This window comes from Bos taurus, chromosome 15 (assembly GCF_002263795.3).
Source record: "Bos taurus isolate L1 Dominette 01449 registration number 42190680 breed Hereford chromosome 15, ARS-UCD2.0, whole genome shotgun sequence".
In the NCBI taxonomy this organism is placed as follows: Eukaryota; Metazoa; Chordata; class Mammalia; order Artiodactyla; family Bovidae; genus Bos; species Bos taurus.
The window spans coordinates 73,456,259-73,483,127 of record NC_037342.1 but is presented as its reverse complement, the minus strand read 5'-3'; the positions used below and the strand labels follow the sequence as shown (position 1 = coordinate 73,483,127).

Sequence of the window (26,869 nt, the reverse complement as noted above, 5' to 3'; positions counted from 1 at the left end):
ATAAGACAAATGAATAAAGTATAATTTTAGCTTTAGATTAAAAAGACACGAGAACCAGGGCTTTATCTTATTTGAATAGCATGGGTTTGGCCAACATTCAACTCTGAGGAAGTACTTTTCATTTCCTTGAAGCACTGAGTGCAATAAAGATATAGTAGCTAGAGAACGTACAAAGATAAAATTATTAGCAGAAGGGAGTCCACTGACAGCTTGACAGCTGTGCTTCTCTTTTTGACGTTGCAGCAAATGGCATGGAGCTCTGCCAGATTAGGGTTGATTACAGAAGATTTATAGCCTGACGCATATTCTTACTGAGGTACCTTCAAGTTCTTACATTTTTTTTTTAATTTTATTTTTAAACTTTACAATATTGTATTAGTTTTGCCAAATATCGAAATGAATCCGCCACAGGTATACATGTGTTCCCCATCCTGAACCCTCCTCCCTCCCCATACCCTCCCTCTGGGTCGTCCCAGTGCACCAGCCTTACATTTTAAGACTTTATTCTAACTATCTTTGGCAAATGCCAATCAGCTTGAATTTTTCTCCTTTTGAATATCTCTCCTCCTTAGAAGATTAAGAAAGATTACACTTTGTAAATGCTACAACATCCATTCAACTACCAAAAGTTATATTAAGCCTTTATCAACCAGGCCCACTATGAGCCAACATGCGGAGCCTGTGCACTCTGATTTTATATACAATTTAAGAAGGAGTGGTAATACCCCTTCAAAACCTTTAGCATTTAGAAGTGGCTGCTATAAGCCCAAGAGCAAGAAGAGTGACAAATTACAGAGAGGTACGGATAGATTAAACATGACATAATGCGTCCACAAGACCTCAGAGCACTTTATGGTTTTTTCACAAAAGGACAAACAATCCTACAACTTCCACAGCATAATAAATGATGCTTATAATGACCGGAATTAAAAAGAAAAACTGAAATTATTTTCAGTTTGTTGTAAATAAGAAGGTGAGAAAGTATGAAATACATTTTAGGGCAAAATTTAAACTGCAGGGAAAAACCGACCATGTGTTTGGAAATTAGCTAAATGGAATTCTGTTCGAAATAATTCATCCTCTTAAGACTTCCAGGTAAACACAGTTTCACTGTTACCAAAGCAATTTATTTTAATAAAGAAAATCTCAACCCATATATAACAGTCCAATTTTATTTTCCTTTTTATATATTTTATAGCTACATGTATCCAATTATATAGAACAGCAGTAAATATCTTATTCATTGTCAGGTTCATTTCCATATATTTCATTTGCTGACATCTTCAAGATATTGTTAATTTCTGTATCTCTAATTTGGAGTCCTGTCTCTGTGAATTCTGTAAAATCACATGGTAATTTCACTATATAAAGGTAATGACTTCACCGCCAAGTAAAATAAAAGGTGAACACTGTAAACTTAAAATAACCAATCTAAGGATATAAACACTTCTGAATTCTACAAAACCAATCACTTTTGAGGAATTCCCTGGAAGTCCAGGGGTTAGGACTCAGCATTCTTACTGCAGGGGCCCTGGGTTTGATCCCTGGTTGGCAAACCAAAATGCTGCAGCTGCAAAGCACAGCAAAAACAAAACCAAATTCAATCACTTTCCACTGGTCCTTTATGACAGGAAATTGAACACTTCTACTGTAACATAAGTTCCACCCCTCACAGCAACTTATTCTTCACATATAATGAATACTTTTACCTTTTATTTTTTAAAAATGGTATTCAAATGGGTACACGAAAGCAGTTTTAACGGCAGTATTTACAGTATTAACTTTTCCTGCCAGCAGTTTGAAACTGATTAATGAAATATTATGCCATATTCATTAAAAAAGAATTGTCCTTAGGTTAAATATGGGATGGAATATTTAAATCTTTTATTCTGGATTTTATATTATTTAAATATTGAGACAGTATGATGGAAAACATAAAGAAAAATCTTTAAGAAGACCCCCCAAGACTTCACTTCTACCTTCAGTGTCCCACTCAGGGAGCATTTACAGTTTTTCCTATCCAGCCACCTGCAATCTCCTCCTCATGGCAAAAGTGCCTGTCCTGCTTGGCTGGAAACATCCCTTCCCACGTGGGGAGCCTGATCAGTGGATTCCTTCCCATTGGTAACTTGGTGATTTTTTCTGAGAAGGGACATTAACCAAACAGTTGTCTTATACTAAGGAGTCCCTAGTCCAGAACTTTTATTTGAGCTACTGGGGACTAGTCCTCTTGTACCCACGGGGGGCCTGAGAAAGGGATTAAAAAAGTAGACCAATGAAGACAGAAAAAAACCCTGTTCTGGTGATACTGTTTGAGCCCTGGATCAAACTGAATCTGTACTCTTAGAACTTGTCTCAACATTCCAATGAAAAATTTCAAAACTGCAAGTCTTGCTGTTACTGCTAGATCTCTGCCTACTTTCTTGAGGACCTCTATCCAGGGTAACTTCTAATCCTCCTGGCTCTTCTAGGAGCCTCTGTGCCTTTGCACACGGTAATTCCCCTACTTGGAATGCATTTCTTTTCTTATGTTTTTGATGAAGGCCAACTGACTTGGCTCCAATGACACTTCTTTCTTTTTGTGTGTGTGAAACCATCCTTCTCTTGAGCTCCCATAATACTTTATATATACTTCTGTACTAACATTTACATTCTGTACTAACTAACATTACATTCTTTATTGTATGGGTGTCTTCCTAAAAAAAAATTTTTTTTAAAAATTCCTCTTTCTACCCTCAGTATTTATATGCTTTCGTGTACATGTTAGGTACATAATGGGCTTCCCTGGTGGTTCATATGGTAAAGAATCTGCCTGCAATGCAGGAGTCCTGGGTTTGATCCCTGGGTCAGGAAGATTCCCTGGAGAAGGGGACAGCAACCCACTCCAGTATTCTTGCCTGGAGAATTCCATGGACAGAGAAGCCTGGCGGGCTACAGTTCATGGGGTCACAAAGACGCGATCGAACAACTAACACCTACTTACTTAGGTACATGATACATTGTTGACTGATGAAAAGTGTCTGATACCACATTTGTTAGATTCTCTATCTCCTAAGGCATCATGGCTCACTGATGACTATCTGGAAAGAAGGTGAAGTGGCTAAGCCATCAGGAATCAGGAAAAAATAAGTCTTTGACCTGACCATGACCAGCTCTGTGACGGTTAAAGCAAATCACCTTTTCTGTCAGGGCTCCCGTTTCCTTCTCTATAAACTGAGGGAGCCCAACCTAATGACTTCTAAAAATTCCTGACATTTTCCAAAGCCTACCTCTATAAAAGATTGAACACTATTATTAAAGTATCACTTTTAACCAGCCTAAACCACTGAAGTAATCTGATATTCAAATGAATGAAGCTGTCATTCTTTCATTTTGCTCATACAAGCGTGTACTTTCTTTCAGTTCAGTTCAGTTGCTCAGTTGTGTCCGACTCTTTGGAACCCCATGAATCACAGGCCTCCCTGTCCATCACCAACTCCCCGAGTTCACTCAAACTCATGTCCATCGAGTCAGTGATGTCATCCAGCCATCTCATCCTCTGTCGTTCTCTTCTCCTCCTGCCCCCAATCCCTCCCAGCATCAGAGTCTTTTCCAATGAGTCAACTCTTCACATGAGGTGGCCAAAGTACTGGAATTTCAGCGTTAGCATCAGTCCTTCCAAGGAACACCCAGGACTGATCTCCTTTAGGATGGACTTCAGGCAGGGACTATTTCCAAAGACACAGTTAAGAGCTTCTTTTCAACTGTCAATTCGTCAAATGACACCAAGGCTCCAGTGAGCAGTGGCTATTTCTGATCTATTAAGTTGCTCACTGTATCACAAAGTCAGCCCTCTCTGTCTTCATGCTGCTTAATTCTAAGAAAGTTCCAATTTAAAACTTAGTAACAAAATAATCTTTTTTCTGATTTACAAGCTAAATATATATGGTACTATAAAAAGAGACACATTATAGACAATCTAAAGAAGAAAGTTAGAATTACTTGAACTTTCAACTTCAGAGATACCTGCTGTCAAATATATTTATCAGGGTAACTTCTCAGCATTTATATACATATATAGCTATGCATATACTGTTTAAAAAAATTAGATAATGTATCTACTCTATTATATCCCTTCCCTCTCTGTTCTTCTCTAAGTTTCATCAGACTTCTTTCCCAATAAATACAGATTTACATTATCATATTTAGTAGATGACATGTATGTTAATCAATAACAACTGCAATCTGGTCAACAACAACAATTATATTAACGTCATTTACTCAGGTTGCTACTAAAATTTACGCTCTCCTTTTAACAATACTGGGATGAGTATCCTTACACCTAAATTTTTTGAAAGTGAAAGTCGCTCAGTTGTGTCCAACTCTGCAAACCCATGGACTATACAGTCCATGGAATTCTCCAGGCCAGAATACTGGAGTGGGTAGCCTTTCCTTTCTCCAGGGGATCTTCCCAACCAAGGGATTGAACCCAGTTCTCCCATACTGCAAACAGATTCTTTACCAGCTGAAACACCAGGGAAGCCCAAGAATAGTGAAGTGGGTAGCCTATCCCTTCTCCAGCAGATCTTCCGGACCCAGGAATCAAAACCGGGGTCTTCTTTCTTTACCAACTGAGCTACCAGGGAAGCCCCTAAATTTTTCGAATAGCTACTAAATTGTTTCCTTCCCAGAATGGGGATTGTTAGGTTAAAGGGATTGGCTTCTAAAAGTTGTATTTTTTACAAGCTTTTCTCCAGAATATTTCAATCAGCTGAAATTTATAACAATAGTAACCAAGTTTCTATATACTCAAAAACACAAGAAAAGCATGAACATATTTTCATTTCTTTGCCAGCCATATGTATTTTTGCCTTTTAAACACTTATAAAAAATCTTTTTAAAAATCCATCTGTAGAAAGATCAGCTGTTCTCCTTATGGGAATTCCCTTGTGTGTTATTTGTTTTTTCCCTTGCTGCTTTTAATATTTGTTCTTTGTGTTTGATCTTTGTTAATTTGATTAATATGTGTCTTGGGGTGTTTCGCCTTGGGTTTATCCTGTTTGGGACTCTCTGGGTTTCTTGTACTTGGGTGATTATTTCCTTCCCCATTTTAGGAAGTTTTCAACTATTATCTCAAGTATTTTCTCATGGTCTTTCTTTTTGTCTTCTTCTTCTGGGACCCCTATGATTCGAATGTTGTAGCGTTTAATATTGTCCTGGAGGTCTCTGAGATTGTCCTCATTTCTTTTAATTCATTTTTCTTTTATCCTCTCTGATTCATTTATTTCTACCATTCTATCTTCTAATTCCCAGTCCAGGTTCGATGCATGATACTGGATGCTTGGGGCTGGTGCACTGGGACGACCCAGAGGAATGGTATGGGGAGGGAGGAGGGAGGAGGGTTCAGGATGGGGAAAACATGTATACCTGTGGCGGATTCATTTCGATATTTGGCAAAACTAATACAATATTGTAAAGTTTAAAAATAAAATAAAAAAATTAAAAAAAATCCATTTTACAGTTTATACATCACATTTTATGGATGGTGGTTTCTAGCTGGATGATTATTCTCTTCTGGTTTGTGTTTTCTGACCTTTTCTACAGTGAACACGTATACTTAAATTTATAAAGTATTTCTTTTCTTTAAAGAGCTATGAACAGGTCATCTTATTAAAGTGAAAGTAAAAGTGAAGTCGCTCAGTCGTGTCGGACTCTTTGCAACCCCATGGACTGTAGCCTACCAGGCTCCTCCCTCCATGGGAAATGAAACTTTAAATGAAACTTTATATAGTGCTATGCAACATGTCTTCTTGTATTAAAAAAAACAACTGTAATGACAAGTATAAGCTCAGATTTGAGAAACAATCTTTAGCTTTTCCTTATATATACACAGAGGAAAAAATTCCTCTCATAGACATGGGGCCAAATAGTCAAAAAGACAGTATCTATTGTATTTTTATTCCTTTCTCCCCTCAGATTTTCATTCTTATCTCAAATCTAGTTCACAATGACGCCTAAGGGCCCTGAGCTCTGTGGCCCTGTCAGGCTCATGCAGTTGCCAGCAGGAAGGGCTCTGGAGGGGTGGGATGAGAGAGGCAGAGAAGCCTGCTGCTGGACTTAGCATGCAACTCTCTCTTCAGAATTCAAGTCCAACTATCGTGGCCTTTCAGGGCTATAGATGCTCAAGTTCACAAAATACCAGTTTAGCCTTGACTCTTAGAGACTTACACAACTTCCTGGCTGTACTAATTGCCAAAACATGTAACATTTTCTAGACCTTTTACTAGAAAAATGTAACTGTATCAGATCAATAAAATGCTACTGTTATGAACTGTCTAGGTTTGAAAATAAATTTTTACTAAAGATGACTTTTTCCTGCTCTCAGGGTAACTGTAGAGTACTTTAATAAAAAACTAAAAACCACCCTCAGTTTTATAGAACACCAAGTTACCAAACTAAAATTCAACTTTAAATAAATAGAAATGTTGAATCCTGACCATTACATGAATTTTTATGGCCTTATATTCCTATTTTTTAAAGTTACCCTCAATTAGATTTTACTTTATCATTTTCAGTTCTTGGAAGACATAGTTGTAAATTCTTAAACTCACATAAAATAATCTAGGTATTTGAAGTATTAAATATACAGCTATACTCTAGATCTGAACATATCATTAGAGCATTCATGTCGATCACCATTTTCTCAACTGATTAGCAAGTAACCATTTTTGACATGAGCAACTAATGAACAACTTCTTATAAGAGTCATCAGTCTACATTTTCTGATTTACTTCACTGAAAAATATACAGACAACACAATGAATAAAGTAGATAGCTTACCACTCACAAGAAAAGAAAATGGAACACTGAATCAGGGCACCAGAATCATGACCATTCCTTATTTGTGTACTTGTGCTATTCCTGTAAACACATACACAAACAATGTAGCTGTGCAGTTCGAGTGGATGTATATGTAACTCAGAAGTGGTTTTTCTTTCAGGCAGAAAATACCAAACACAGAACAATGGCTCAACAAAGATGTCCATGTGCTAATCCCCAAACATGTGAATATGTTAGGATACAAGGCAAAGGGAATTAAGGCCGCTGATTGAGTTGAGGCTGTTAGTCAGATTACTTTAATTAAGCAAGCTAGAGAGTGTCAGCTGGATTATGCAACAGGTGGGCCCAATGTAATTACAGGGTCCTTAAAAGTGGAAGAGGAAGGTTATAGAGAGAGATGCAAAGTTGCTGGCTTTGAAGACGCAATAAAATGGGATTGGAAGCTGAGGACTACAGGTGGTTTCTGGAAACTGGAAAAAGCAAGGAAATGAACCTTCCCCTAGAACCTCCACAAAGACAGGCAGTGCTGCTGTCCCTGTGATTTTAGCTCAGTGAAACACCTACAGGACTGTGAGATAATAAATCTGTGCTGTTTTAAGCCACTCAATTTGTGGTAATTTTTAATGACAGCAATAGAAAACTAACACAAGAACCCACTAAGTACCAGACACAATGCCAGGCACTCTGGTGCACGAACCTGTGCGCCAGAGGGATACTATGGACTGAACTGTGTCCCCCCTTATAAATTCATATGTAGGAGCCCTAACTCCCAATAAAATGGTAACCGGAGACTGGACCTTTGGGAGGTAATTGGATTTAGATGGGGGGGTCATGAGGTTGGGGGCCTTCCCTGATGGTTCAGCGGTAAAGGATTCACCTGTCAATGCAGGAGATTCTGGTTCAATCGCCGGGTTGGGAAAATCCCCTGGAGAAGGAAATGGCAACCCACTGCAGTATTCTTTTCTGGGAAATCCCACGGACAAAGGAGCTTGGCAGCCTACAGTCCACGGGGTTGCAAAAGAGTCAAACACGATGGAGCGACTAAACGACAACACGAGACCGGGGCCCTCGTGATGGGATTGGTGCTCCTGTGAGCTTAAGGCCATACCAGAGAGCTCATTTTCTCTTTTCCTCTGCCATGAGAGGGAGGAGGAAGATGTAACTGTCTGCAAGCCAGAAAGAGAGCTCTCACTAGAACCCAACCATGCTGGCACTCTGATCTTGGATTTCAGCCTTCAGAACTGTGAAAAAATAAACCTTCGTTGCTTAAGTCACCAGTTTATGGCATTTTGTTATGGCAGCCCAAGCTAAGACAAGCTGGGAAAGACTGAGCACAGGAGGAGAAGGTGGCAACACAGGACAAGATGGTTTAGACAGCATCACTGACTCAACCGACATGCATTTGAGCAAGCTCCGGGAGACAGTGAAGGACAGGACAGCCTGGCGTGCTGCAGTCTATGGGGTCACAAAGAGTCTGACATGACTTAATGACTGAACAACAAAAACTGTGAAATAAACATTAATGACAAAGGTTTAATTTTGTCTATGAAGATAAAAAAATTTAACTGAAGGTCCCTTTCTGTTCTTATTTCCACTGATGGTCACAACACTGTTTAGCTAAAGGTAGTGGGTAGATTAGAGGTCTTTCACTAGAACTGGATTATGAAATTTTTTTTGCACATCCCAACACTGTTGACACAGTCTGCTAGGAAAACAATTTAGCAAATCTAAGAAAAGTAAATATATGCATTTTTAGAACCAGGAAATTCCACTCCATAGAGTTTATCTTACAGACACACTCAATATATGCATGGCATCATGCAAAGATGAATGTATTTGCATGTTCACCCTCTGCAAGAATGTCTGTAGTAGTAAAAATATGGAAACAACCTAAATGTCCACCCTTAGGGACTGCTTCAACAAGTTACAGAACATCCATACAGCCCAATGCTATGCATGCTTAAGGGAGAAAAGGGCAGCCTTCTACTTCTGATATGGACAGATGTCTAAGGCTTATGAAGTGAATAAAAGCTAACAGTGAGACCAAATGTTCCTAGTCTCATATTAAAAAAAAACACTGTGTGTTTGCAAATGCACAGAAACTTTAGGGAAGAATACACAAATAATTTGTTTCCAGAAGAGAGATTGTGGGTAGTTACGAAATTTTAACTTTTCATTTTATAACAAACTAGTGCAAAAAACTTTCAATTATCATATATTTTATAGTCTTTGCTGCTGCTGCTAAGTTGCTTCAGTCGTGTCCAACCCTGTGCGACCCCATAGACAGCAGCCCACCAGGCTCCCCCGTCCCTGGGATTCTCTAGGCAAGAACACTGGAGTGGGTTGCCACTCCAGTGGCAACACTGGGTTGCCATTTCCTTCTCCAGCGCATGAAAGTGAAAAGTGAAAGTGAAGTCGCTCAGTCGTATCCGACTCTTAGCGACCCCATGGACTGTAGCCTACCAGGCTCCTCTGTCCATGCGATTTTCCAGGCAAGAGTACTGGAGTGGGTTGCCATTGCCTTCTCCATTTATAGTCTTTAGTTCAATTTTAAAATAAAAAAATTTTAAAGAAAATTTTTAATTTTGATGAATATTTGTTTTACAAATAAAACTACAGAAATATTTTTCTTTATGTTAGTAGCAATGTTTAGCGCTGTAGAAAAGAGGGTTTAGAATCTCATCTGAGCTTGAGTTCACACGGACACTTCCTACTTGCATGGCCCCAGGCAAATAATTTAACCACATTCTGTCTAAATTATTTTAATAAAAGATCAGTACCACATTTTCCTGAGTCTGGATGATGATAAAATGAGATAATGAACATGAAAACATTTGGTAAAGGGTTCAGTGAATTACAGACATTAAATGGTTTTTATTACAATGAAAGTTACCTGGTGATATCCTAAATTAAGAGTCACTTCCATGTATGACTATATAAAATGCAAACTCTATTAAGGCAGGGACTTTATCTCCCTCACAGCTGTATTTCAATTTCGTAACACAAAAAGCATCCAAGCATGTATTGAATGAGTGACCTAAGTATGCTAAGAGCAGTAATGGACACACAAAAAGCACTCAGCAAATACTTGCTCCAATAAAAACTTTCCTGACTCCACTTGACCACTTTCATCACGTACTACTCTCTGAGGTTCTATCTAAAGACTAACTACCCATCTCAATTCCCCACCAAACAATCAGACTGAAGGTGGAAAGGCTTGACCTTTGGGGGCAGAGCCTCTTGCCAGTCACCTGATTTTAACTGAAATAACTAAGTTCCTCAGAAAGAAAATGAAGGCTGAGAATGTTAGTAAATATATGTGTGTTCAAGTTAGACTCATGAAGTTGTTACTACCGACTAAACAAACATGGGAAGCACAAGTATGAATTCCTAATAGTATATCTTGAAAGCAAAATATGAAGTGACTTACCTAAATTTATACAATATTCAATTAACTTAAGTAATGTTGCAACGGCTTGCCCAATGGCTCAGGGTACAGTAAGGAATCTCCCTGCAATGCAGGAGACCCGGGTTTGATCCCTGAGCTGGGAAGATACTCTGGAGGAGGAAATGGCAACCCAGTTCAGTATTCTTGCCTGAAAAGTCCCATGGACAGAGGAGCTTGGCAGGCTACATTGCACAGAGCGGCAAGGAGCTGGACACGACTGAGCAACTATGCACACACCCAAGTGTCACGATCTCAAATATGAGTTCTTCGAGTACATCATAAGGTTGCAGAAGTAAAATATCCAAAATAACCAATGGGAAAGTAGATTATCTGAGGCACCATCTTACAATTCTGGGTTAGAGATACCACGTGCTTAAAAAATTCTTAGGCTGTCCAGACCTTGCATTGGTAATGGGGAGAATGAGTGAGTTAGCTTGCCTCCTGTAAAGTCAATGCACCTCCCTCCTCCAGACTATTAAAGCAACGGTGGCCCTTCAGTGTGCCGATATGAGATGCAGAGCTAATACAGGAGTAATCACTGCCTGCACACAGACATGCCTGTACTCTCTCCTTCACGTCCTCAGTGTTTCCCGCGTGTGCATCATGTGTCAGGGCACTGTTTTAAGCACTGGGTTACTTCACTGAACAAAGCTGTTGCCTTCACAGAGCTTATTATGTTCACGTAGAAAGACATACAATAAAGTATATGTTGCAGTATAGTGCCAGTGATAAATACCATGAAGAAACATACAGAAAACAGAGTGATGGAAAGAGATGCTGTTTTAGACAGTCTGGTCAGAAATGGGGGACATGAGGACAGAGGCCTGAAAGAAGAGAAAGGATGAGCCATGTTGATGTCTGCAGAAAAGTGTTTCACGTGGAGGAAGGAGCAAAGGCAAAGGTCTTGGTCAACCCAAAACAAGTGAACTTGGTACCCTGAAAACCAGCTGAAGGGCAGTATGACCGAAACACAGCACACAAGGAAAGTAGCATCAGGGCAGAGAGGTGGCCAGGAGCCAGGTCCCAGATCCTGCAGGGCCTACAGGTCCCGGTGAAAACTAGGTTTTATTGTTCAAGTGTGACGAGAAACCACTGAAGGTTTTCTGAGACTCTTTGCTTCCCTTCCCCTAAGACTCCTCAAGGAGTGGCATGACCAAAACTTTTGCTTTTTAAAAGATCACTTTGGTTGCTCTGGGGAGAACAGAGTCTATGGAGCAGAGAAACAAGGAGACCTATTAGGCGGTTACTGCAGACGTTCAGGAGAGACAAGACGATCGTCTGGACTAGGCTTGTGAAAGTAGAGGTGGAATGACCCGGCAGGATTCAGAATGCATTTCACAAGTTGACAGGTTGCTGATAGACTGGGTATGAGATGTGACAGGAAAGAGTTAAGGACAATAGCAAGATTTGGGGGCATGAACCATCTGGTAATGGGTGTGGTGGGGCAGGAAATCAAGGACAGGATGTACACGTGGTGTCAACAGGCAGGTGGAGAGGCTGAGTAGGCAGCTGGCTGTACGAACTAGAGTTCAGGGTGAGACTGCAGATAGGGTCCAGGGACTACAGATATAGCACTGTAGGCCATGAGATGGCATCAGATCGTCTGGTGGGCACACGCACAGAGGGAAGAAATGGGGCACTCCAATAATTAAGACTAACAAACCAAAAAGGTTTAAATATTTAAAACCAACAAACCAAATTCAGCAGAAAAGAATGAGAGCTTGTGGCAGGGATTTAGAAGGAAAACCAGGAATATATGTTCTGAAAGTCATGTAAAAAAATAGTCTGATGAAGTCTGAGGACAACTGCTGGCCTGCTAAGAGGTTCAGAAAGATGCCTCTGAACTGAGCACTGAATGTGGCAATATGGAAGGCCCTGGGAATTTTGACAAGAGTGGTGCGGATGAAGGACCTATTGGAATGGTCCCATGTGAAGAGGCGGGGAGTCTGGAAGCGGACAAGTCTGCTGGCAGAGGGATTCCCCTTGCTCTTGCCCGCGTGGAGCACAGCTGAGATGCAGGCCCTGCCCACACCCGGCTCCCTACACCGCGGAGTGCAAAGCTGTTCTAATTTTTGACCTGACCTGCTGGCAAGTCCTCTTATTCCTGGCTGTCAGAGTGCCCTCTGTTCACTTCCACCAGCGCTGCTTCTCAACTGCAACAACTGCTGAACCCCACGGCTGATCTAATCCGTCCTCAACAGTGCAGCTGCCAGTTCCCATCTACTTCACCTCAGCCCTTTCCGATTCTTTTTCTGCTTTTCTTGTTTATCAGTTTCCTGTCGCTTCTTCCTACTTTTAATGACTGAGCAAGTGCTGACCTTTCAGATGTAATGTCAGCGATGAGTGGATGACTTCTCTTGCATACACAGCCTGACCACAATAAAGAGGCATGAGCTATCTCTGAAATTATGGATCTCACCTGTGTACAGCAGGTTTCTGAAGGCCTTGGGGCTGATCCACTGATGGGTTACTTGGAGATTTCAAGATCTCCTGAGGCTTCCTTTAGGCTAGTCCCCAGATGACTTCCACACTAGTGAGTACTGTAAGGCTTCATTCACATAATGGTAAATTTCTAAAAAGTAGGAACCACTTCTCAGGCTTCCTTACATCATCCATTCAACAGATACTACTGCAGCCTCTGTGAGGACACAGTGTGAGAGATACTGCAGCTGCAGAGAAGATGAATATAGCTACTCCCTCCATGGAGCATACAGTAGTCTAGCAGGACATTTACAAAAGCAAACATGGTGAAGTACAAAAGACAGAACATGGCAGGCAAATGCTTTCACAAGGGAATGCAGGATGCTCTGAAAACACCTTGCGAGAACAGCTTATTCCAATCTGCACATCAGAGAGGCATCCCTCTACGTTTAACTTGTGAAGAGTGTGAGTTAGGTGGACTGAGACATTTGTGGGGAAGACCATGTACAAAGGCCCAGAAGTAAGTGAGAGCAGAGCATATTTGGGGATACTGACAAAAAAGTTACATACAGCTAAGTGTGTTATGTGTGTACCTTCGGAAGTGAGAGTGGGGCCCTCAAGGATGAGCAGAGACAGGCTGCTGCTGCTGCTAAGTCGCTTCAGTCATGTCCGACTCTGTGCGACCCCATAGACGGCAGCCCACGAGGCTCCCCCGTCCCTGGGATTCTCCAGGCAAGAACACTGGAGTGGGTTGCCATTTCCTTCTCCAATGCATGAAAGTGAAAAGTGAAAGTGAAGTCGCTCGGTCGTGTCCAACTCTTAGCAACCCCATGGACTGCAGCCTACTAGGCTCCTCCATCCATGGGATTTTCCAGGCAAGAGTACTGGAGTGGGGTGCCACTGCCTTCTCCAGAGACAGGCTAGAGAGAAGGAAAGGCCAGACCTCAAGACACGTTAACGAACCTCAACCATATTCTGGGGTATGGACTCATTTGTTTTAAAGGTGTTTTTTCTTGGACGACCCAGATAATCACAAAGGTGTGATCACTCACCTAGAGCCATACATCCTAGAATGTGAAGTCAAGTGGGCCTTAGAAAGCATGACTACGAACAAAGCTAGTGGAGGTGATGGAATTCCAGTTGAGCTATTTCAAATCCTAAAATGATGCTGTGAAAGTGCTGCACTCAATATGCCAGCAAATTTGGAAAACTGAGCAGTGGCCACAGGACTGGAAAAGGTCAGTTTTCATTCCAATCCCAAAGAAAGGCAATGCCAAAGAATGCTCAAACTACTGCACAATTGCACTCATCTCACACGCTAGTAAAGTAATGCTCAAAATTCTCCAAGCCAGGCTTCAGCAATATGTGAACCGTGAACTTCCTGATGTTCAAGCTGGTTTTAGAAAAGGCAGAGGAACCAGAGATCAAATTGCCAACATCCTCCGGATCATGGAAAAAGCAGGAGAGTTCTAGAAGAACATCTACTTCTGCTTTATTGACTATGCCAAAGCCTTTGACTGTGTGGATCACAATAAACTGTGGAAAATTCTGAAAGAGATGGCAATACCAGACCACCTGACCTGCCTCTTGAGAAACCTCTATGCAGGTCAGGAAGCAACAGTTAGAACTGGACATGGAACAACAGACTGGTTCCAAATAGGAAAAGGAGTACGTCAAGGTTGTATATTGTTACCCTGCTTATTTAACTTTTATGCAGAGTACATCATGAGAAACGCTGGGCTGGAAGAAGCACAAGCTGGAATCAAGACTGCCAGGAAAAATATCAATCACCTCAGATATGCAGATGACACCACCCTTATGGCAGAAAGTGAAGAGGAACTAAAAAGCTTCTTGAAGAAAGTGAAAGTGGAGAGTGAAAAAGTTCAGAAGACGAAGATCATGGCATCTGGTCCCGTCACTTCATGGGAAATAGATGGGGAAACAGTGGAAACAGTGTCAGACTTTATATTTTTGGGCTCCAAAATCACTGCAGATGGTGACTGCAGCCATGAAATTAAAAGACGCTTACTCCTTGGAAGAAAAGTTATGACCAACCTAGACAGCATACTGAAAAGCAGAGACATTACTTTGCCAACAAAGGTCCATCTAGTCAAGGCTATGGTTTTCCCAGTGGTCATGCAGGGATGTGAGAGTTGGACTGTGAAGAAAGCTGAGCGCCGAAGAACTGATGCTTTTGAACTGTGGTGTTGAAGAAGACTCTTGAGAGTCCCTTGGACTGTAAGGAGATCCAATCAGTCCATTCTGAAGGAGATCAGCCCTGGAATTTCTTTGGAAGGAATGATGCTAGAGCTGAAACTCCAGTACTTTGGCCACCTCATGCGAAGAGTTACTCATTGGAAAAGACCCTGATACTGGGAGGGATTGGGGGCAGGAGGAGAAGGGGACGACAGAGGATGAGATGGCTGGATGGCATCACTGACTCGATGGACCTGAGTCTGAGTGAACTCCGGGAGTTGGTGATGCACAGAGAGGCCTGGCGTGCTGCGATTCATGGGGTCGCAAAGAGTCGGACATGACAGAGCGACTGAACTGAATAATAAGTAGAGGTAGGAGGGCTTCACTCTGTGACTGTATATACTCCCATAGTGCTGGGCATTTATTTTTACAATGCCACACGTCAATTTTGTAACTCGAATTTTTAAACAAAAAAACAAAGAAGGTTTTAAAAGATTATTCTAATTGCATTGTGGAGAAAGTGGAAGCGGGACAGGACTAGAAGCAGGGAGAACAGTTAGGCGGGTACAGCAATTAATGAGGCAGCGAGAATTAGAGCAATGGTAGTGGCTATGGAAAGAAGCAGGGTATAATTAGAAAGTAAAATTGAAAAATGCCGGTAGGGAGGAGGGAGAGATGGGAAAAGACAGCTAGACAAGTACTACCTATCTGTCCAACGGGAGCAGTGGCAGTGGCAGATGGCAAATGCGGTATCTTTCATTAAGTTTGGGGAAACACAGCATCACACAGGTGTAGGTGTACAACAGTTTAGATTTGGCAATAATAAGTTTGAATTGCATAGAGGACGTTCAACATGGAGTTAACACAGAAGTCTTGAATTTATAACTATGGAGAAGAAACTCTGAGTTGTAGAAAGAAAGGTAGATATTCCCAGCATATATACGGTAATTGAAGTACTGGGAAAGGATGAGATAGCCCAGGTATACGCAAAGAGTAAAAGAGAAGCCTGCAAAAAAAGGCAAAGGAAGAGCAAGATCTAAAACTGAATTTCTCAAAATGTCCGGTGACCCATTTGCACCATAACCTCCTGAGAAGTTTGATTAAAATGTAAAGATCTTGGCTTCACCATCAACCTACTGAATCAGACACTCTCAGCAACCTGGGAATCAGCATCTTAAGCAGGCACCTTGGATTATTTCTGTGCATAGTCAAGTTTGAAAGCCACGGATCTAGAAGATAAGCAGAGGCAGAAAAGCCCCCTGCCCCCCAAAAAATGGTTCAAGAAGGAGGTGTGCTCTGCTCACCACCTAAGCAAAAATGAGAATTGGAGCCAATGGAAAAGAACATACCCTTCAAAGCACTGTGGGCTGGTGAAAAAAGGAAGTCGTCAATAAATATTTGTTCAATAAATAATTGGGAAAAGTACTTAAAGCTATGACCAATCTAGACAGCATATTAAAAGGCAGAGAATTACTTTGCCAACAAAGGTCCGTCTAGCCAAAGCTATGGTTTTTCCAGTAGTCATGTATGGATGTGAGAGTTGGACTGTAAAGAAAGCTGAGTGCAGAAGAACTGATGCTTTTGAACTGTGGTGCTGGAGAAGACTCTTGAGAGTCCCTTGGACTGCAAGGAGATCCAACCAGTCCATCCTAAAAGAGATCAGTCCTGGATGTTCATTGGAAGGATAGATGCTGAAGGTGACGCTCCAATACTTTGGCCACCTGATGGGAAGAACTGACTCACTGTAAAAGATCCTGATGCTGGGAAAGAATGAAGGCGGGAGGAGAAGGGGACGGCAGAGGATGAGATGGTTGGATGGCTTCGCTGACTAGATGGACATGAGCTTAAGTAAACTCCAGGAGATGGTGACGGATAGGGAAGCCTGGCGTGCTGCAGTCCATGGGGTCGCAAAGAGTTGGACACGACTGAGCGAGTAAACTGAACTTAAAGCTATAATTTATCTCTGTATATTTCCAAGCTATAACTAATCTCCTGTATAAACACAGTTAACACCTGCGTAATCTATAAGAAGAAAAATAATAGTGGGAAATAGCTTTAAAAAATGGATTGAGCAAGAAACACTTTGATGTCAACACTGAGGATAAATTCCAAAGGTTTGGTAGGTGCCTGGATAGTTAGTAACTAACCAGCATGACCTCTAGGACCAAGTAAATCCCTGAAGTGTAAAAACACAGAAACAGTGCTCTATGTCAAAAAGATGGGTTCCATTTTGAAAAGCATTGAAATGAAGTTGTTAGCTCCACAGTACCATACGGATGCTCTCTCCCAGATTAACCAAATCACTTAACATGAGACCAAAATTAAACCACTCCTTCACTTACAAGCTAGTAAAGATCAGTAAATAGAGATTTAGCCAGTTTGTCCAACTAAATATAATAGCTCTTCCTTAGGTTATATTATAGTTGCTGAAATAGTTGCTCATCAACTGTTCTTTCCAAGTTTGCTAGGCTTCAGAGCATTCATTTTGTAGGAAGCCTTATTTGTTCTGAGCAGTTAAAATGATCTGAACTCTGAAGACATCCCTTTGATAAGAGGCAGAATGATTAAGTGACCCCAAATTAACTCACATCTATTTAGGAACCTTCTCCATCCACCCACCCCAAATTTGAAGTTATCATAAAACATTTTGCAAAGGTAAAGCAAACTGGAAAAGAGAAGACATTGACTTCATTTGGTTTTATTTTTCTTTATATTCCTTCCTTTGTAGGTGTTACAAAGGTTAAGAGAAACCAAACCACTTCAAACTACATAAGCTGCTCACCTGCACGTAACCACGAATAAACACATCTTTACTTCTTGCTACCACTAAATGCCATTCATTAGTGTCTTTGGGTGACTTTCTCTCCTAGGAGTTGTACCATATATTCTTTAAGAATTTTTTCCAAATCTAAAATGCCAAGGGTTGATACTCTAAATTTTTTAAAGTTTTTAGACTTCCATTTATGAAGACGCTATCAGAGGTAATAAACCCGTTGTTAGGAGTTCAAATTCTTGATTCGGTAAGTCGACAACTAACTGGTAACATTTCAAAAGTTGATCTGTAAGCTGCTAATGTGGAAAATAAGGCAAAAATTTTCCCAAAGAAGTGATATGACAGGTGCGTGTGTGCGTGTGTGTGCGCGCACACGTGTGTGTGTGTGTGTGTGTGCACTCAGTTGCGTCCGGCTCTTTGCAACCCCATGGGCAGTAGCCCGCCAGGCTCCTCTGTCCATTGAATTTTCCAGACAAGAATACTGGAGTAGATTGCCACTTCCTACTCCAGGGGATCTTCTTGACCCAGGGGTCGAACCCCAGAGGTTCTTAGGCTAATTCACAGAAGTTTATTTCACCTTCAATGCTGGTGAATTGCTAGACACTTTTGATTAAAAAAGAAAATAGGTGTTTCCATACTAGTAATTAAGCAAAAAGAACTGTCAAAATGAAACAAACAAAAAATTTATCTTGAAGTCATACAAAAGATCCACTGGCCTGATTACACTGGAGATCCTCCTAGTAACTAGATTTTAAGAATCTCACACCTCAAGCCCATAGATCACAAGTTAGGGACTCCTGCTTAAAAAAAGTGAGAGGATCTTACTAGTTTTCAGGCATAGGGACATTAGGAGTTCAGAAGTGTGCCAAAGCCCGGAGCTTGGAGAAAAGCACAGAGGTGGAGGGGGGCCTTTCCTTAGAAGTCCTCTGACTGCAGTGGGAAATAGACTTGGCACTGGAGGGCTCTCTTCACATCCAGCTCCAGGACTCCCTGGACAATGCTCCTCGGAGTTCAGCGGCTCAGTAAACCAGAGCCTAAAAACATGGACGGTGTGCTTCCTAGCCAGAGTGGGGACTGTGGAAACGAACAATCCCCTGAGTTGCCATGCCAAGTACTAGACACCTGCTACTGCCAGAAGCAGTCCCAGCTTTGACGGTTAGGAAGTCCAATGTTCGCTTCCTTGCCCTGACCCAAAGACCCATTTCAACCCCTCTACAGATCCAGGCCTTCCAATACATACGGCAGGTTTACAAGTCTGCAACTTATGGGTGCCTATCTTTATCATCTAAGGTTTGAAACAGAAAAGCCAAAATAAATGTTATCTTCTTCTGGGAAATACTGCTTACTGTACTTCAAACTTTAACTATAATGATGGAAAATCTTCCTATCTAAGTCTGTATTTTGGGCAGTTCAGATTTTTAATTCATAAGCACTTCACATTCACTCTGAAAACAATGACCTATTATACCTAATTTGGATAGGTTTAAATACTGGGTGAAGAGTTTCAAAAGGTATTTGCAAAGGTCTGCTATTTCAGTTTGTCCTTAACCCTTTCCCTAACTTTAAAAATGAAATCATGGGGCTCCTTGGGGGCCTTGCGCTTAGGATTTTGGGCTTTCATACCGGAGTTCAATCCCTGGTCAGGGAACTGAGATCCAGGAAGCTGTGTGGCACAGCCAAAATAAACAAATAAAAATGAAATCATACCACTGCTCTCAGCTAATACAACCAAAAACAAATAGCAAGGAGTTTGGCATTTCCGGTAAGACACAACATATATACTAAATTAGTTATGTTTCTGAAAGTATGAACAGATCTGAAAAAGTGAAAGTTGCTCAGTCGTGTCCCAACTCTTTGTGACCCCATGGACGAGTCCGTGGAATTCTCCAGGCAAGAACACTGGAGTGTACAGCCTTTCCCTTCTCCAGGAGATCTTCCCAACCCAGAGATCTAACCAAGGTCTCCCGCATCTGCAATATATGCAAATTCATGTACTAAAGAAATCTTTCAGTTCTTTGATAAATATATCCAAATGTGATAATTAATCAAAATCTAAATGAAGGTTTTGATTCTCCTGCATTCAAATTATGGCCAGAAAAGACAGCATGGGTAATGCATGCATAACTATCAGAGTGGAACTCAGAGACTGACCCTGATGTTCAACTCTCACTTTATTTACATGGGCTTTCCCCTCATATTAAATCCAACTTCCTTTCCCTAGCCTCTTACTGTTACACTGTAATCACCAACTTTACTTCTGGTATAAAATTTTGCAGTTGCCTGAACTTAACATTGTAAATGTTATTTAGCAAAGTACTGGACAATTCACTGAAGAGGATCACTAAAAACAGGTGTATGTAGTAAAGAAATCTTGCTTTCCTAACTTTAAGCCTAACTACCAACTGTAGGGGTGACTTGGAAGAGACCCAGATGATTCTGTATATTTGCCCCTTTCTCAAACAAGTTTCTAGTAACTCCCGCCTTTCCCCACCAAAACCCGATGTGCAAAAAGAAAGGCCGTATTGAAGAAACAAAAACCAAATCAGATTCAACTTTTCCACTGCAATGTTCAGCAAATATTACATTTCTACCAGCTTTCACTTTTCAGATAGGCCAGTTTCTCAGACGAACAGCAAGACATCAAAATGGGAAGGAGAAGTCAGGTGTCAGGGGGTATAAATAGCTGTGGCCAAAAACAATACTGCAAAAGAGCCAATAGGAGACAGCTCCCCCAAAAGCAGCAGGAGTGACTTAATTCCACATCCCCCTCCACCAGGGCCTCAGGGAAAACCATTATTGGGAGACAGAAGGACAGAAGCATCAGGACTTGCAGAAAAAATTTCCCATCTTCCGTTAGAGACGAATTTCTAAGTGTTGTCTAGGGTGTCTGAAACACACATATGTATTTTAAATCTCACCCGGTATGGCCATGAAGAGGAAATTTTTTCTAGTGCAATAACTTGGGTATGGAGAAACTGCCACCCAGTATAAAGAAGTCAGTCTTTTCTCAGATATACACTGAAAGCCACTCACCAAAACCAACACTGACTTTTAAACTGCTTTATTCATTCATTATATTTAAGACAAAATTTGCCATCACAAGGTGGCTCTAAATGTGAACTTCAGTTTATACAAACGCAAGCCTCACCAAGCATTACATATAACCCGCGACTTTCACAGGACAATGGTTAATACATTTCGAACCAGCGGACCAAATGAAATTGCATGAGGCACACACGCCACTCTGTAAATGTTCCCTGGACTTTACAGGACTGCGCTTAAGTGCTGGAAGTCATTAAATGTACCGAGTTTCTGCAGCAGAATACACACTCATGCATTCTTCAAGCATCAGCAGCATTCACAAAATACAGGCCATCAGAAAGTTACGTAAGAAAAGCAGCCTCTCCTCTGAGTAATTCATTCAACCTTCCAAGAAATCACATATTCTCCTTGAGGGGCCGGGTCAAAGGGAGTAGGTAAAGAAACTGGGCAAAGAACACTGGGAAACCAGGGCAGTTTACGGCTGAAAAGATGCACGCAACGCCACCAAAGGCATCCTCAAGCATTCCTTTGCAAACAGAGTGTGCGTGCGGTTTGTAATGAGCCCCTGCTGACCTGGGTAACGGTCCCAGCTGAAAGCACCCCAGCCTGACACGAACGCCAGCATGTGGGAGAGGAGACGGGGGAAGCAGCATTAGCTGACACACGGCCTAGGGGGGCCGAAGCTGTCACCTCCTTGGGACTCGCGCACAGCCGGGCGCTGCCACCTGCTTTCTACTTCCTCGGGGAGGGCTGGTGACGCGTGGGCCTGAGAGGCACCAGGGAAGAAATAATGAATCCGGTTTCTAAAGCCAGAGCGCCAGAAAAGGTCCCCAGGGCCCGATGCCCTCCCCGCTGGGCGACTCTCCCCGAGCGGCGCGCGACCCCAGGGGTGGAAGGAAGCCTGAGAACTTGCAGACGGCAGAGGCCAGAGTCAGTCCACTAGCGGGGAATGGGTGGGTCAGAGCGCGGGGGTCGCCCGAACCCCGACACCAGGACCGTGGGAAGGTAAGCTGGGGGCGGAGCCGCGCGGAGGCTAGTAGCCAGGGGCCGGGCCGGTCTGGGGAGTCTTTCCTCCCGAGCGAGGGCGGGCGGAGAGGGGCACCCTGGCCGCTACCTGCTGCTGGATCTTCCCGTCCTCCGTGACGACCCAGTGCGTGGTGGCGAAGGCCCCTCGAGCTGCCACACTCAGCAAGGCGGACAGGCTGAGAAACCAGCCTGGACTGGAGCACGGCGGCAGCTCGCACCGGCCGCGGACCCCTACTGCCACCGCCATCTTGCCCCCCCCCGGCCCGGCGACTCGCACCGGAAGCGGAAGTGAGCCCCTGCGGTTCGCCATCTTGGGGAGGTCGACGCTAGAGGAGGAGGGGCCGAGGGGGTGCCGCCGGCTGACAAGCGGCTTCCTCCGCCTCTGTTTGGGTGACGCGGAAGCGATGGCTTAGGCCCTGTCCCAGTTTGGCTTCAGGTCGGAGACCGCTTTTTTATTATTGTTTTCTTGTGGTGCGCGATACGATCTTGTAGCGTGGGAACCAGAGGAAGAGAAAAGTGTTCCAGTTGGAGCCTCAGCAAAAATGAGAGGACTCAGAGCATATATGTATTGTTACTTTTAAAAAGATTATTTTTGTTTCTAATGGTTGGGAAGTAAAAGGTATGCTTTCGAAACACCTAAGGGAAGGAATAGGCTCTCTTTTATTCTGAAAATTTCACAATAGGGGGAGCTTCACAATTGGGAGGATTGTTAGTCTAGGAGAGCGCTGTCCAGTAGAAACGTAAAAACATAACGTGAGCCGTGAGCCACAACATAATTAAAAAAAAAAAAAAATTGAGATAACCAACATTTGATTTAACCCACTATATGCAGTATATTATTAGTTCATTGTGAAATCTATAGAAACTACTGAAGTATTTGTTTTTGTACCATGTCTTCGAAATCGGTAGGTATTTTACACCTATCAGTTCAGTTCAGTCACTCTGTCCTTTCCTACTCTGCGACCCCATGGACTGCAGCACGCCAGGCCTCCCTGTCCATCACCAACTCCAGGAGTTTACCCAAACTCATGTCCATTGAGTTGGTGATGCCATCCAACCATCTCATCTTCTGTCGTCCCCCTCTCCTCCTGCCCTCAATCTTTCCCAGCATCAGGGTCTTTTCAAATGAGTCAGCTCTTCCCATCAGGTGGCCAAAGTATTGGAGTTTCAGCTTCAGCATCAGCCCTTCCGATGAACACCCAGGACTGATTTCCTTTAGGATGGACTGGTTGGATCTCCTTGCAGTCCAAGGGACTCTCAAGAGTCTTCTCCAACACCACAGTTCAAAAGCATCAATTCTTCCGTGCTCAGCTTTCTCCATGGTCCAACTCTCACATCCATACACGACCACTGGAAAAACCATAGCCTTGACTACACAGACCTTTGTTGGTAAAGTAATGTCTCTGCTTTTTAATATGCTATCTAGGTTGGTCATAACCGTCCTTCCAAGGAGTAAGCGTCTTTTAATTTCATGGCTGCAGTCACCATCTGCAGTGACTTTGGAGCCCCCCCAAAAATAAAGTCAGCCACTGTTTGCACTGTTTCCCCATCTATTTGCCATGAAGTGATGGGACCGGATGCCATGATCTTAGTTTTCTGAATGACACCTATCAGCTCATCTAAATTCGGACTGGCCAGATTTTGGGAGCTTAATAGCTCCACATGTCTAGTGGCTACCTTACTGAACATCATGGGTGTAGATCTGGAGACTGGCAGCACTGGCATCACCTGGGAGCTTATTAAAAAAGCACATTCTTGGCTCTTATCTATGTCTCCAGCAGGTTTTCCCCTTTAACATGAACCCCACATGACTGGTATGTACATAAAAGTTTGAGAAGCACTTCCTTCTAGTGAACCAAACTGTGGGCCAAGCGGACTACCCTGATTCCAGTATTCTTTCCTGGAGAATCCCACGTGGACAGAGGAGCCTGGTGGGCTACAGTCCGTGGGGTCGCACAGAGTCAGACACGATTTAGCGACTGAACAACAACAAGGATCACTGGGGAGTCATCTTAGAATTCTGCCTGTCGCAGGTTCTGACTGCCAAGTCCCACTCCTCTAGTCTTACTGAACTATGTTTTGAGCGTCACAGCAACCCTTAGAAGTGCTTTTGCTCATCTTATTTCCTGCCTTTAGGAACAAGATAAGCAAAAAGCAACTTTCCTTGCTCTTTAAAAGAAAAAAAAATATATGTATATATATATTATTTAAGGTACAGCTTAAATCCTGAATTGTAGGAAAAAATCTCTCTACTGCTATTTGCTTCCTCTGAATTCTGTAACACTAATGCGACAATATCAGGTTTCTTTGTGATACTACTTTGTACATTTTGAACAGCTAAACTCTTGAGTAGTTCTTCCTTCAACCAGCTAGACTGGAAGTATCTGGGGGCAGTATAGGAAATGTGTTTTTATTTTTATCTTCTATAAAGCTTGATACTTAAGTGGTTAGTTTATTTCATTTTTGTACTCCCCAAAAGGTAGCTTTCCCATTTTATGTGAAGAAAACAATGAAAAATTCTAACTCAAATAAAACTGTTGCTGCCAGTTTTTGACATCAAATAGATCACTTGTGTGCATGCTCAGTCGCTCCAGTCATATCCAACTCTTGGGACCCCATGAACTGCAGCCCACCAGGCTCCCCTGTCCGTGGGACTCTCTAAGCAAGAATACTAGAGTGGGTTGCCATGCCTTCCTCCAGGGGATCTTCCCAACCCAGGGATTGAACCCTCCTCTTTTACGTCTCCTGCATTGACAGGTGGATTCTTTACCACTAGCGCCACCTGGGAAGCCCAGATCACTTGTTACCCTTCTTTTTATTCTAAGACCTGATATTTCTTTTTCCATTTTAAGTACATATTTGTTCTTTATGGTTAGATAAAACCTTTGGAAATATAAGATGGTAGTTATCAAAGTTGCTAATAATCTGTAAATTGTGATTCAATTCTTAGTTGAACAAATGATAGGAAAGCTCATCAGATCAGATCAGTCGCTCAGTCGTGTCCGACTCTTTGCGACCCCATGAATCGCAGCACACCAGGCCTCCCTGTCCAAAAGCTCATAACTGCATGTAATTTGGCCTTTCAACATAAAATATTTTAGCAAATATGCCCTTTGTCACTATCATAAATTATAGACTTTTTAAGCTGAGACTTGAACAATGGTAAAATGATCTTGCTGAATTATTCATTTCCTCCCTGGGGCCACTTTATCTGAATGTTGCAAAGGATCTGTACTTTTTTATTTCTTAGAGAAAATACTTAAGATATAAATATTCCTGAGAGAGTTATTACAACACCCTGGTTTAAATTCTGCTGATTATCTTTTGCTTCATGGTGAACCAACGTAAATCTTTGTGGCATAAATTTTAAGCTTTAGACCATGATTTATTATATTTCATAGTTTGTTTGGCTGGACTCAGCTGGTAGTTCTGCTCCTCCTGCTGTTAGTTGGGGGTCACTCATAAGGCTGCATTCAGCTGGGACCTCGGCCGGGGCTGGAATGTTCCCCAATGCCTCCACTCATGTCTAGTGCTCACCTGGATTAACTGAAATGGCTAGGGTTTTCCGGGCCTCTGTCTCTCAGTCCCAGTAGTTACAGAGATTTCTTACATGGTGGCTCAAGGCTCCTAAAGAGTGAAGTAGAAGCTCCTTGAGGGCCAGGCCCAGAATTGGCAAAGGGTCACTTCTGTATTCTATTGATCAAAAAAGGTAACAAGGCTAGCCCAGATTTAAGGGGAAATGGAAATAGACTCATCTTGATAGGTGAAGCAGCATGTTTGGTTAGGAATAGAAGGAACTATTGGCAGCCTGCTACTGCTGCTGCTAAGTCGCTTGTCGTGTCCGACTCTGTGCGACCCCAGAGACGGCAGCCCACCAGGCTCCCCCATCCCTGGGATTCTCCAGGCAAGAACACTGGAGTGGGTTGCCATTTCCTTCTCCAATGCATGAATGTGAAAAGTGAAAGTGAAGTCTCTCAGTCGTTTCCGACTCTTGGCGACTCCATGGACTGCAGCAGTGTAATTAATTCCTTTAGTGATTTTGAATTGGTGGGGGTTGAAAGGGTGAATTTCTGTACTAGGAAGGGAGGCTAGTCACAGAGGAAGGGCTATATAGGTATATCTCCCAACAGCTGTATGCAAAGTGAAGAAGAGTTTCAACAGGGAGACAGAGGATACCTAAGTAGTAATTTCACTAGAAATTATGAAATACAGTAATTTCATTTAGAAATAGTTTGTCAGTAGTTTGTCAGGGAGTCTGAAGCACGAGGACTACTTTGGATGAGACCAAGTGTCAAATCAGCTCTGGATTCTAACTCACAGTGACACCAGGGCTGCTCTGAGCATATTATGATTGTCAGCCTCAAAAGAATTTTCCTGATGCAAACATAAAAAATCCCACAGAAAACCCCCAAATGCCGAAAAGACAGCGTATGGAATAGGAGAAAATATTTGCAAATGTGTGACAGTGATGGGACAGACAAGGGCTTAATTTCCAAAATATATAAACAACTCATACAACTCAACAACAAAAAAACAAACAACCCAATCAAAAAATGGGCAGAAGACCTTAACGGACATTTCTCCACAGAAGACACGTGGATGGCCAGTAGGCATGTGAAAAGATGCTCTACAGCACTGATTATCAGATAAACGCAAATCAGAACTACAGTGGGGTACCACCTCACACCAACAGAATGGCTGCCATTAAAATGCCTACAAATACCAAATGCTGGAGAGTGTATGGAGAAAAGGGAACCCTCCTACACTGTTGGTGGGAATATAAGTTGGTACAGCTACTAGGGAAAACAGTATGGAGTTCAGATAACTAAAAACAGGATTTTTTTTAATGCTATGATCTAGCAATCCCTCTCCTGGGAATATACCTGGACAAAACTATAATTCAAAAAGATACATGCCTCCCCACCCCGTGGCAACACTGTTCACAATAGCCAAAACATGGCAACAACCTAAATGTGCGTCAACATATGGATGGATAAAGAAGATGTGGTGTGTATATATATATATACAGTGGAATGCTACTCAGCCATGAAAAGAACAAAACAATGCCATTTGCAGTAGTAACATGGAGACAACTAGAGATTATCATACTAAGTTGTCAGTAGAAGAAAGATAAATACCATAAA

At 42.3% G+C, this 26,869-nt stretch overlaps 1 protein-coding gene across 6 annotated transcripts in view; it reads right to left on the bottom strand.

Moving 5' to 3' along the window:
* Positions 1-21,990, bottom strand: part of TTC17 (tetratricopeptide repeat domain 17) — a 126,959-nt gene extending 104,969 nt beyond the window's left edge. For 5 of the 6 annotated variants that reach the window (XM_015474885.3, XM_005216450.5, XM_015474886.3 and 2 more), the window contains exon 1: positions 21,814-21,990. In XM_015474885.3, coding sequence (XP_015330371.1) covers positions 21,814-21,972 — 159 coding nt within the window. In that variant the 5' untranslated portion in view covers positions 21,973-21,990. The remainder of the gene's footprint in view (positions 1-21,813) is intronic. The other variant, NM_001205309.2, reaches the window with a different exon arrangement.
* Positions 21,991-26,869: the final 4,879 nt, after the last annotated feature.